Source organism: Mus caroli, unplaced genomic scaffold (assembly GCF_978045245.1).
Source record: "Mus caroli unplaced genomic scaffold, Mus_caroli_1 scaffold_2, whole genome shotgun sequence".
In the NCBI taxonomy this organism is placed as follows: domain Eukaryota; kingdom Metazoa; phylum Chordata; class Mammalia; order Rodentia; family Muridae; genus Mus; species Mus caroli.
The window spans coordinates 14,702,908-14,714,207 of NW_028227257.1; the positions used below are offsets into that span (position 1 = coordinate 14,702,908).

At 51.5% G+C, this 11,300-nt stretch overlaps 3 protein-coding genes across 3 annotated transcripts; 2 read left to right on the forward strand and 1 right to left on the reverse strand.

Moving 5' to 3' along the window:
• Position 1: 1 nt before the first annotated feature.
• Positions 2-3,521, forward strand: Neurl2 (neuralized E3 ubiquitin protein ligase 2). The gene is made up of 2 exons (XM_021183903.3): positions 2-1,019; positions 2,417-3,521. Exons 1-2 carry the CDS (start codon positions 278-280, stop codon positions 2,530-2,532), a joined length of 858 nt encoding a protein of 285 aa, XP_021039562.1. The 5' UTR covers positions 2-277; the 3' UTR covers positions 2,533-3,521.
• A 1,616-nt stretch (positions 3,522-5,137) lies between these two features.
• Spata25 (spermatogenesis associated 25) lies at positions 5,138-6,345 on the forward strand. Its single transcript, XM_021156605.3, has 2 exons — positions 5,138-5,322; positions 5,696-6,345. Exons 1-2 carry the CDS (start codon positions 5,268-5,270, stop codon positions 6,319-6,321), a joined length of 681 nt encoding a protein of 226 aa, XP_021012264.1. The 5' UTR covers positions 5,138-5,267; the 3' UTR covers positions 6,322-6,345.
• Positions 6,346-6,676: 331 nt separating this feature from the next.
• On the reverse strand, positions 6,677-10,941 carry Zswim1 (zinc finger SWIM-type containing 1). The gene is made up of 2 exons (XM_021156495.2): positions 10,557-10,941; positions 6,677-9,056 (listed from the first exon to the last, which is right to left on the reverse strand). The coding sequence occupies exon 2, from the start codon at positions 8,923-8,925 to the stop codon at positions 7,558-7,560; it is 1,368 nt and encodes a 455-aa protein (XP_021012154.1). The 5' UTR covers positions 8,926-9,056; positions 10,557-10,941; the 3' UTR covers positions 6,677-7,557.
• Positions 10,942-11,300: the final 359 nt, after the last annotated feature.

The following is an 11,300-nucleotide window of genomic DNA, read 5'->3' on the forward strand; positions in this document are numbered from 1 at the left end:
GTAGGGAGTGGTCAAAGTGCGTGGCCCTGAAGATTATTAGTCAGGGTGCCAGAGATCAGATGATCTTGGTGTTGACAGAAGGGTTCCCCAGGCTCCTGGAGACCCCTTACTGGTGACAAGCGAGAAAGCGGCGCTAGGACCCCCGGGCAGAGCCGGGGGAAGTTAGACAAGGGGGAAATGCCTTACATGGTCCATCCAACCCGCCCCCGCGGTCACAATCTGAGCCCGCTGCCCAAAATAGCTCTTGGCATGAGCTGCCCTGTTGCACGGCTTGGAGATGGCTGCTCCCTCCGAACATGTAGGACTGGGTGGCCCACGGAGCCCTGCGCGCCCAGAGCTCCCTCCCACCCGCTTCCACCAAGTGCATGGAGCCAACATCCGCATGGACCCCTCAGGAACGCGAGCCACACGCGTGGAGAGTTTCGCCCACGGTGTGTGCTTCAGTCGTGAGCCCCTGGCCCCCGGCCAGGTATTTCTAGTGGAAATAGAGGAAAAAGAGCTGGGCTGGTGCGGGCACCTACGTCTTGGCCTGACTGCTCTGGATCCGGCCAGTCTGGCCGCTGTACCCGAGTTTTCACTGCCTGACTTGGTCAGCCTTGGCCACAGTTGGGTCTTCGCTATCACACGCCACCACAACCGTGTGCCCCGGGAAGGTCAACCAGAAGCGGAGGCAGCGGTCCCCAGTGGTCCCCAAGCCCTACTGGTTGAACCCTATCTGCGCATCGAGCAGTTCCGAATCCCCCGGGACCGTCTGGTGGGCCGCAGCCGGCCAGGGCTTTATAGCCACCTTTTAGATCAGCTCTATGAACAAAACCTGCTGCCTCCTACAGCGCGCCGTAGCCGCTTGGGTGTTCTCTTCTGCCCCCGTGAGGATGGGACCGCCGACATGCACATCGTCATCAACGGGGAGGACATGGGCCCTAGCGCTCGGGGGCTGCCAGCTGCTCAGCCCCTCTACGCTGTGGTAGATGTGTTTGCTTCCACCAAGAGCGTGCGCCTGGTCCAGCTGGAGTATGGCTGTAGGTATCCCACCCCTGGAGTGACCTTCTGGTTCAGTATAGGGACAGGGATGGACACCTGCTAGGACCCCCACAGCCAGCTAATAAGGCCTTGCACTAGTTTTGAAGATGCAAAGTCTGCCTTGGGCACCAGCTTGTGATTTTGCGCACATCACACCTTGGCTGTGGGCCTGCCAGGTGTATTCATCTCAGCTGGTTGACTGAGACACCCTGCAGGTTCCTTTTGGTTTGGACGATATGGATGTGGGTTTTTAAAAAATATTTATTTTATGTATAGGACTACATTGTTGCTGTCTTGAGACACATCAGAAGATGGCACTGGATCCCATTACAAATGGTTGTGAGTAACCATGTGGTTGCTGGGAATTGAACTCAGGACCTCTAGAAGAGCAGTCAGTGCTCTTAACCAGTAAGCCATCGCTCTAGCCCAAGTCTGTGGTTTTTAAATTTTGTCCTGGCAACCAAATCAGGTTCTCATCCCAGCCCCAGCCCCGAAGACAGGGATTCTAAAGCCGATTTTAGGCCGGAGACTTCTTGAGAATTTTGTGCGTTTATTTATTTTTGGTTTTCTGAGACTAATTTACTCTGGAGACAAGGCTGCTCTGGATTTCAGTAAGTAACCCAGGTAGGCTCCGGATGGACTTTTGACAATCTTTTCTGCCTCAGCCTGTACAGGGTTGGGATTCGCCATGAGCCGCCACCTTTAACCACATTCAGCTATGAGTTGTGTGTTTTCATTAGGAAAATGTTCTGAAGATTTGGACATGTGGGTTTGGAGCTGTCACAAACTCCAGATTGAGAAATTTTTTTCTTTTCGTTTTTTTTTTGAGACAGGGTTTCTCTGAGTAGCCTTGGATTGCCTGAGACTCAGATTGACAGCTTTTAAAATCAGAGGTCTAGCCAGGCAGTGGTGGCACACGCCTTTAATCCCAGCACTTGGGAGGTAGAGGCATTTCTGAGTTCGAGGCCAGCCTGGTCTACAGAGTGAGTTCCAGGACAGCCAGGGCTACACAGAGAAACCCTGTCTTGAGAAAAAAAAAATCAGAGGTCTGGCTCATTGTCGCTCAGCGAACCTTTCACCTACACCTCTGGTCATGCGTCATGAATTTGTTGAGCTGGAACCTGCTATTTTACTGTGCTGTGGTTGCATAGGCAAAGCAGACAGAAAGCTGCTGAGTGAAGGGAGGAGGGTCAGTTAGGCTGTGTTATAATGGCAACAGGTCTGATCAAAGTCCTCAGAAAGAGGTGTTATGTCAGCTATACAAGCAGCCCCACCAGGCACCTCAGCCTGAGAGCAGAAGGTGATTCCCAAGTTGATGGAGCCAAGACACAGACCCCAGCGCTAGTATCAGGGCTCCACCCCGACCAGTTTGCCTTTGACAGTCATCTCTCCACAGTGCCATCTCTGCAGACTCTGTGCCGACTAGTGATCCAGAAGAAGGTGGTCCACAGGCTGGCCATTGATATGCTCCACCTGCCCAAAGGCCTGAAGGACTTCTGCAAGTACGAATGAACGGATGAACACCTGTCTGTGGCCACCAGAGCAAAGTCCCCGGTGGTGCGCCCTGCCTCCAGAGCAGTGGTTAGTCTGAAGCTGGCCGCACAGCTCACAATCAGGGCTGGAAATAAATAGAACCGATGTGATGTGGGTGTTCTGAGCGTTGGAGGGTCTCCTTGCCTCTGCAGCCCTGTGAGAGCCACTTGTAGAGATACCAGGTCAGAGCAAGTATTTTAGAACCTGCCTAGCAGGGCTCCCTAGTGTGCATACTCTTGAACTATCTGGGACACTTGATGAATGCCAATGCGCACCCCCCCCCCGTCCTTTCCCCCTCCCCTTAATAGTCTCCTTTAGTTTGTGGCATGTCAGGGAATTGAGCCCAGTCATCATGGATTTTTGTTTTGTGTTGTTCTAGACAAGGTCTTGCCTCCCATGTTCTGTGATTGTAGGCACAAGCCTCCATGGCTGACTTGACACTGTTTTTTGTGTTAAAGGCTCTTCAGAGATTCTAATGCATGGTTAGAGTTAAGAAGCATTTCTCAGATCAGCGGTTTCAGCTTGGGAAAAGATGGTAGTTATTTCCTGTGTGGTTTTTGGTTTATTTGAGACATGGGCTGCTGATCCTGAACTGTGGCAATTCTACCTCATCAGGAGATTACAGACATGGTCTGCTATTTCTGGCTCCCGTCTTCTGCAGTACTAGGGACTGTTTGGTGTTCTGTGTTTGCTAGATGAACATTGTACCACTAAACCACAGACTCTGGCCTACTTCCAGCCCCCATCCCTTTAAAGACAGGGCCTCCATATGTATCCCTGGATTGCGGGCGTGTGGCTCACAACGATCTGCCTGTGTCTACCTCCTGAATGCTGGGATTGAGCTGTGCACCACCTTGCCCGGCTGCTAGCTCTCTGTGTTATTTATCTTTTAGGACAAAGTTTAAGTTGCTCACACTGGCTTTAAACTTGGGGCCCTTCTGCCTTAGCTTCCCAGGCAGCGAGATTCCAGGCCTGTCCCATCAGGCCTGACCATAATGTCTTCAAGAAATTGAAAATAAGCCGGGCGTGGTGGCGCATGCCTTTAATCCCAGCGCTCGGGAGGCAGAAGCAGGCGGATTTCTGAGTTCGAGGCCAGCCTGGTCTACAAAGTGAGTTCCAGGACAGCCAGGGCTACACAGAGAAACCCTGTCTCCAAAAAACAACCCCCCCCCCAAAAAAAAGAAGTTAAAAATATTGACACATAGGTCTGCCCCTGGGATTCTATTAGTTCATCTAAGGTGTAGTAGGGCCCTAACATTATTAGGAGCCTTTTAGATAGGGCCTGTGCTGGCCACCAGTGACCTGGACCAAACATGCCACTTTTCAGAGGCCAAGAGATGAGGGTGTATTTGTCTAAGAACAAATAGCAAATGCATATTTATTTATTTATTTATTTTGGTTTTTCGAGACAGGGTTTCTCTGTGTAGCCTTGGCTGTCCTGGAACTCACTTTGTAGACCAGGCTGGCCTCGAACTCAGAAATCTGCCTTCGGGGATTAAAGGAGTGTGCCACCACTGCTTGGCCCATATTTATTTATTTATTTGATAGGGAACTCGCTCTGTAGACCAGGATGGCCTCAAACTTGAGATTCGCCTGTCTCTTCCTCCTGAGCGCTGCCATTAAAGGTGTGAGAGCCACCATGCCTGGCTCCAGCAAATGATTTAAAAAACAATACTATAACAAACAAACAAACAAACAAACAAACAAAACCTTCCTCAGGGTTACCTGTCCCCGGTTTGCCCTCAGATTTGCTATAGAAGAGAGGATGACCTTGCATTTCTGATCCTCCTGCCTCTGCCACCTGAGTGCTGGGTTACAGGCCTGTGTCCCATGCTTGGTTTCCATGGTAGCAAGTGATTTACTACCTTGACTCACAGCACAAGACACAAAAGTATGGAACTCATTTCTCTGTATCAGTGATCAGGAGGCTCCAGGGACATCTCATCTCACCATCCCATCGCAACTCCTGGGGAGGAAGGGGCCAGTATCACTCCCATTTTGCAGATGAGGATACTGAGGCTACAAAACTGTCCAGGTAGAGTCAGGCGTGGCAGCACACACCTATATTCCTAACACGTAGAAAGCTGAGACAGGAAGATCGAGGGTTTGAGGCCAGCCACAAAAGCAAGCACAGGCTGGGCGTGGTGGTTTCTGATTTGTAACCCCAGCCAGCAGGAGCCAGGCCTGGACCAGGAAGTAGTCCGTTGGGCACTCTGGACAGCCTGGGCTAAGTAGTTTGATCCTGTCTCAACAAACAAAACCAACCAATCAAAGAAACCCTAGCACAACAAAAAGCAAAACAAAACACACACAGCGAGGATGTAGTTCTGAGGCAGTGTCCACTCCTCAGATCGGCAAAGCCCTGGGTTCTAGCCCCAGCACCAGAAAAAAAATCAAGACAAAAAAACCAAACCAAACCAACCAACCAACCAACCAAACCAAACCAAAAAAAAAAAAAAAAAAAAAAAAAAAAACCCACCTGTCTAGGTGGGTCCTGACCAAGATAAAGACAAAATCCTGGAACTTCCAGATCCTGGTCCAGCGCCCATTTAATCCCCCTGCCATTGTGACATGTATGTTCCAAAATGAACAGGTTAGTATTGTGAGGTAGGGTCCGGGTGTAAAGGTGACTGTGAGGTGACACTGTAGAAAACTGGGGACGAGGGCAGGAGGAATAGGGCCATTCCCTCACAAACAGGGACTCTGGGGCAGCCATGTCCTACTTCGTGTCTCCACAAAGTCATCTGGGTCTTCTGCCTTCTGGCCAAGGTGAGAGGGCTTCCTGGAACTGGGGATGGGGGCGGGGACAACAGAGCCTCCCACATGAATTTGCTTCCTGGCTTTGGGGAGGCAGAGCGTCTGCTGGAAGCTTTTGGGCTGACCCTGGAATCAATCCTCTTGCAATGATATCCGAAAGGCCTTGCCAATTGCTAATGACACACCCGCTCACTTAAAACACTTCTCCATCACCTGCAGAATTGGGATTGGCTGGAGTTATGGAAATAAGCAATTGCTTACATTCCCAACCTCTGAGCATCCTCTAGGGCTGGTTCTGATTGCCTCGGGCCCCAGGCCCTGCCCCTCAGGGCCTCTTCCTCCAAGAGACCAAGAATAACATTCCATTTCATTCTTGTCTCTGCAGGTGGGGCTGCTTCTTCAGGTTCGTCCCTTGGCCTCTATAGTCCTGCAGAGCCAGTGGTGGTGGCACCTGGTGGATTAGGACCACTGAGCCAGAAAGCTGAGCAGGTGGCACCTGCTGCCCAGGCCTGGGGCCCCACCTTGGCAGTGCCTGAAGCCAGGGGCTGCTCTGGGGGTGTTAGCTGGGAGATTCCTCGGAGAAAGGAACACAACCGATATTGCCCCAAATTGCCCCCCATGAGGCCGCTGGAGAGCCTGGGCTGGGCAGACCCCTGCTCCAGAAGCAGAGCTCCCTATCTCGGTGGCCCTAGCAGGCCCCGGCACCTGCTGCTGTGTGGGCTGTCACCTGGGGTTCTGCCAATATCCTCCGAGGCAGGGGGGAAGGAGGCCGGCTCCCAACCAGATATCTGCATCCTGACCCTGGCCATGATGATCGCTGGCATACCTACCGTGCCTGTGCCAGGCCTGCGGGAAGAGGACCTGATCCGGGCGGCTCAAGCTTTCATGATGGCCCATCCAGAGCCAGAGGGAGCTGTGGAGGGGGTGCAGTGGGAGCAGGCACACGCCCACACCCACATGGCTTCTGGACAGATGCCTTTAGTGAGATCCAGGAGGGGTTCCTGCTTGTAGTCAGATGAAATAGCATGAGATACATAGGGCGGCTTCTCCGTATGGTTTTTGGGCTGATAAGGTTGGGGATGGCTCTCGCAGGGCTGGGAAGAGGGTGTGGGTAACTGAGCCATCCTGACAAACTGCACTGCAGAAAGTTCATACCGCCACAGACCTGAGCAGATTAATTCAAGCTTATACCTAAGGAGGAAGCCCTATTGGGGGAGCAGAGGAAATTTTCTTGTCTGAAGTCCTAGACAGTATGGATTTTCCTCTTGCCTTGTGTCCCAGCTTGCTGAAGGGAGATGGGACTGAAGGCAAGTGATGGGAAATGAACACTTGAACGAGCAAACAGAAACCCATTCTTTACTCCAGCCAACCCTGTGAGGACGCCCACTTTACAGAGGAGCTGAAACTTAGAGCGTTTTCTTGGAGTCTCACTGGTAGTGAAGGCAGAAGCAGGCCTGAAAACTACAGCACGTAACTTGAGAACAGAGCCAGCACCCTCAGGGTGCACCACTGTGCCAACTCTCTTCCTTTCATGACACAAAAGGACCACGCATAAACCAGACAAGACACGAGTGGGGACAGGACATTCACTTTATTGATCCCAGGGTGGGACAGGAGAACTGGGAAGCTTGACGGCCTTACCAAAGTAGTCTCTGCCTTTGTGGGGAGGATCCAGGGCCAGTGTCAGGTGAATCACATCATGACTGAGCAGGAGTTAACAACACAGAACCTTCAGCCTCACCACCCACTATTTCTCTTAAGGAATCACCTGTTTCCAGAAATTTCTGGAGCTACAAATCATTTTCCCTTTTCAGTTGTCAAAACTGAAGCCAGAATGCACAGCAGACTGTATTTGGCCATCAAAGCCTACATACTTACTACTGAGCCCTTAGCAGAAAGGATTTTCTGACTCCTTGACACGTTCTAGACAAGAGGCTGGGGCAGAGCAGAAGCCTTTGGAAGGAAGCCTGTGTGTGGAGGGAAGGACGTGAATGCTCGTATGTGTGTGAACTCAGAGCACAAATACAATCAGAAGTTGAGCCTACTGACTCAGGCTATAATCCCACTTACTCTGCAGGTTAGCTAGGAGACTCACAAGTTCAAAGCCAGCCTACAGGGTGAGTTCAAGGGTAGCCTGGGCAACCTAGTGAGAGGCTAGAATAAGACATAAAAAGAGGCAGTAATAGAGTCTGCCTAACACGTGGACTCCTCTGGGTTCAGTTCCTAGTACTGGGCGTGTAGACGTGATTAGAGCTGTACCTGCTCATACGGGCCGATCCAGTTGTCGGCTAGTTCCCGGAGGGTGCTATAGCGACGCTCGAACTCCTCCTCGCTGCAGTGCTGTAAGAGCCGACCCACCTCTTCAGTGAGCAGAGTCACAGCCAGGTGCTTATCCAGGCTGGCACTCCACTTGCTGCCTAGGATACTGTCTAGACTGGAGGCACAGCCCGAGGTCCACTGAGCGGGCAGCATGTCGGGCTGGAGTACCTGCTGGCGGGCACTGAGCATGGCTAGGATGTGGCGGCAGGGCAGGTGGAAGGCTTGGTTAAAGTAGCAGCTGCAGCTGGCGGGGGGCTGGGGCTGGACGGTGTGCGTGTCCTCCAGAATCTGGATGCTCATTTTCTCTGAGCCAGAGCCAATGAGGTGCATGGATTTCTGGACGACGGCAAGCTCGCCTAGGCAGAGCTGGGCGGCTGGCCCCGTGCAGATGGCGTTGAGGGAGTGCTGGATACGGGCTTCCACCAACTGCTCTGTGTTGGGGTTTTCAGGGCTGGCCTCTGAAGGAGTGTGACTGTCCTGGGGCGCCTCGGCCAGGCTGAGGCTGGCTTTGTCCGAAGAGTTCTGCTGCATGTATCGGAACACAGACGCCATACCCTGTTTCTCAAATGGGGTGGTGCCAAAAAACTGGCTGAGGATGTGGGCCATGATCTCCAGACTCTGGAAGTAGCGGTTGCTCTGGGCGCGGCTTCTCCAGCGGTGGGCCAGCCAGATGCGGTCATTGAGCAGCCAGTGTGAGTGGAGCTCCGGCAGCCTGCTGGAGGGGATGCAGTTATTCAGGAGCGTGTACAGCTTCCTCAGGTTGCCAGCTGTGGCTGAGCACATCGTGCTCTGCAGGGAGGACAGAAGCAGCCTCTGGACAGACTGCTCCAGAGGCAGCTGATAGAATTTACCCTGGAGGAACTTGCAGATGTGGAAGGCAGAGAGCAAGACCTCAGCGGTGGGGAACTCCATGGTCAGGGTGGGCAGCAGGAGGAAGTGGGGGTCCACCAGGATGGTATTGACTCTCTCCCATGCTGGGTTAAACTTTTTGAACACCTGGAACATCTGGGCCAGGCCTCTGGCATCTTCATTGGTAGGGATGGCAAAGTACACAGCTCGGGCGAGAGGACCCTCAACCTGGACCCGGGGTCCATCCACCAGGAAGGTGTACAACACCTTGCCTCTTGGGTTATAGGTCCGGTGGATAAATAAGACCTCAGGGAAATGAGCAAAGAGGTCTTGCATGAAGCAGCTTTGGTAGTTAAAGGCATCTAGCTGAGGAGTCTTGCTAATCTGGTGCAGCATAGGTGGGCTGGAGTCTTTAATGAGTAGACCGTTCAGCATCGTGAGGGCCATGGAGTGCTGCTGGCAAGCGTCTAAAGCCCAGGCTGGGATCCTTCCTCTGCAAGATCGCCAGCGTTTCTCAAGTGCCACGTAATTTGATGCTTGAAGCTAGACTGTAGTTTTAGGTACGGTTTTGGATGGGCCTAGAGAAAGGAAGAGACATTTAAGAGAGTAGGGACCTGGGGTTTTAACTATCTATCTGGTCAATATCTCAACACTTATCAAACACTTACTAAATATTCCAGGGGTAGATACACAGCAAGCACATAAGGTCACATTGGATGATTATAAAAACCACAACAATGAGAAAGAGGCCAGAGAGCATGCTGGGGAGGGCAGGGCACATTGGCTACAGTGGGACGCTGTCTGAGGGAGATTTCCCGGGATATGAGGGATAAATAACAAACCAGCCCAGGAACTAAAAAGGGCAGGAAGTCACATGCAGTGGTGTACATTTGTGATCTAAGCTACCTAAAATGCTGAGACAGAAGCGCCACCAGGCGTCAGTTGGATCAGCTCAAGACCAGCACAGGCAATTTAGAGAGAACCTGTCTTAAAAAAACAAAAAAGCAAAAAACCCCTAACAACCACCACACACTCATGCATGCAAAAATCCCGAACCAACCAAACAAAAGGACTGGGGAATTGGGTGTGGCACCAACACCTGTAATCCCAGCACCTGGGAGGTGGAGGCAGCAGGGTCAGTTCAAGGTCATTCTAGACTAAAGGAGATCATAATAGCTCATTGGCAGCATAGAGGATTGAAAACACATGGCCAATCCTAGCACTTGGGAGGCAGAAGCAGGCTGATCTCTGTGAGTTCTAGGCCAGCCAGGGCTGTTTCACAGAGTACCCCTCTGTCTCAAAAAACAAAACAATAAAACCCATATGGCATGTGGACCTTTTTCTACAGAAGGATTCTGCTGTGTAGCTCTGACTTGTCCACAGCAATCACAGCAATCCTCTCACCTCAGCTTCCAAGTGCTGCAAATCAGGCATGTGTCAACATTTAACTCTTTTTTTAAAAAATATCATTCTAAATATTTGCATGGCCTTTCTGTTCACAGATTCTTGTAATTCTTGCCAACTTTTTCTTTGGTGCTGGTATATACCAGGAAAAAAAAAAAAGCTCAAAACCTGCGGTGAAATATTGAGCAAGCCAGTTGCCTTCTCTGAAACTCGATTCCTTTCACTTTACTTATTTATTTTTTTTCTTTTGGCTTTTTTCCTGACAGGGTTTCTCTGTATAGCCCTGGCTGTCCAGGAACTCACTCTGTGGACCTCGAACTCAGAAATCTGCCTGCCTCTGCCTCCCAAGTGCTGGGATTAGAGGCACGCGCCACTACTGGCCGGCAATTCCTTTTACTTAAGGGGGCTAGCATGTGTCTGTAGCCTCTCTGCGCCTACACATATCCCGATTGGATGTAATGCTTTATGCAAATGTTTCCTATTTGCTCCATTTACTGTCCCCATTTCGCCGATGAAAGACTCAGGTTCAAAGACACATGAAAGACTGAGGTAGAAAGCATAGGCTATCTGTTCATCATTACAACAGCTGGAAGCCGAGCTTTGGCTCCAGATCCTGATGGCATCCTAGAGTCCCAAATTATGGATCAGGAAGGGAAGGCGGCCTCTGACCTCACCTGAACACGGGTTGGGGACGCAGAAGGCTGAGTTCGTGTTCAAGCCCAGCGGAGCCGAAATCCACCTTCCACTGGTGGAAGCTGAATGCACTAGTCGCTGAGACCCGGCTTCACGCCTCCACGGCCGAGACCATTCACGCACCGGCAGACGCGGCAGCCATTCCTCCCACTGGGCCCGCCTCCGACTGACTGACGTCCAGCCTCGCCAATCACTACGCCAGCTTCGCAATGACTCACCAAAGGAGCTCGCTGTGGAACTTGGGAGTTACGGACCAATCCTGGACTGGCAGCTCCTGGACGGGGCTGTTGCCAGGGTTACAGAGGCTCGGCCAGAAATCACCAATGAGAGCTTGTGGAAGGATGTTCAAGCCGGGAACAGGCCGCCCGAGGGCGAAGCCTCCCTTCGGTCTAGGGGGCTGGAAAGGCGGCACCTTTTAAAGGCCAAAATAAAATAAAATAAAATAAAATAAAAAAGAGCAGTGTTTTATACGGACATTTAGTTTGTGGGCTATCGAGCTGACAAGCTCCGAAGATACAGAATGGTGGAAAAAGGCGCACTCTTTGCCTTGTGGAGAAACTGAGGCTCGTAATTCCGGTTATTCAGGGTCTGAGATAGGATCAAGAATTTGAAGCTAACTCAGGCAACCTAGTAGGACTAAGTCTTAAACAGCTGGGTGTGGTGTCACCCGTATTTAATCCTAGCACTGGGGAAGCAGAAGCTAGCCTAGTCTACATCAAGTTCCA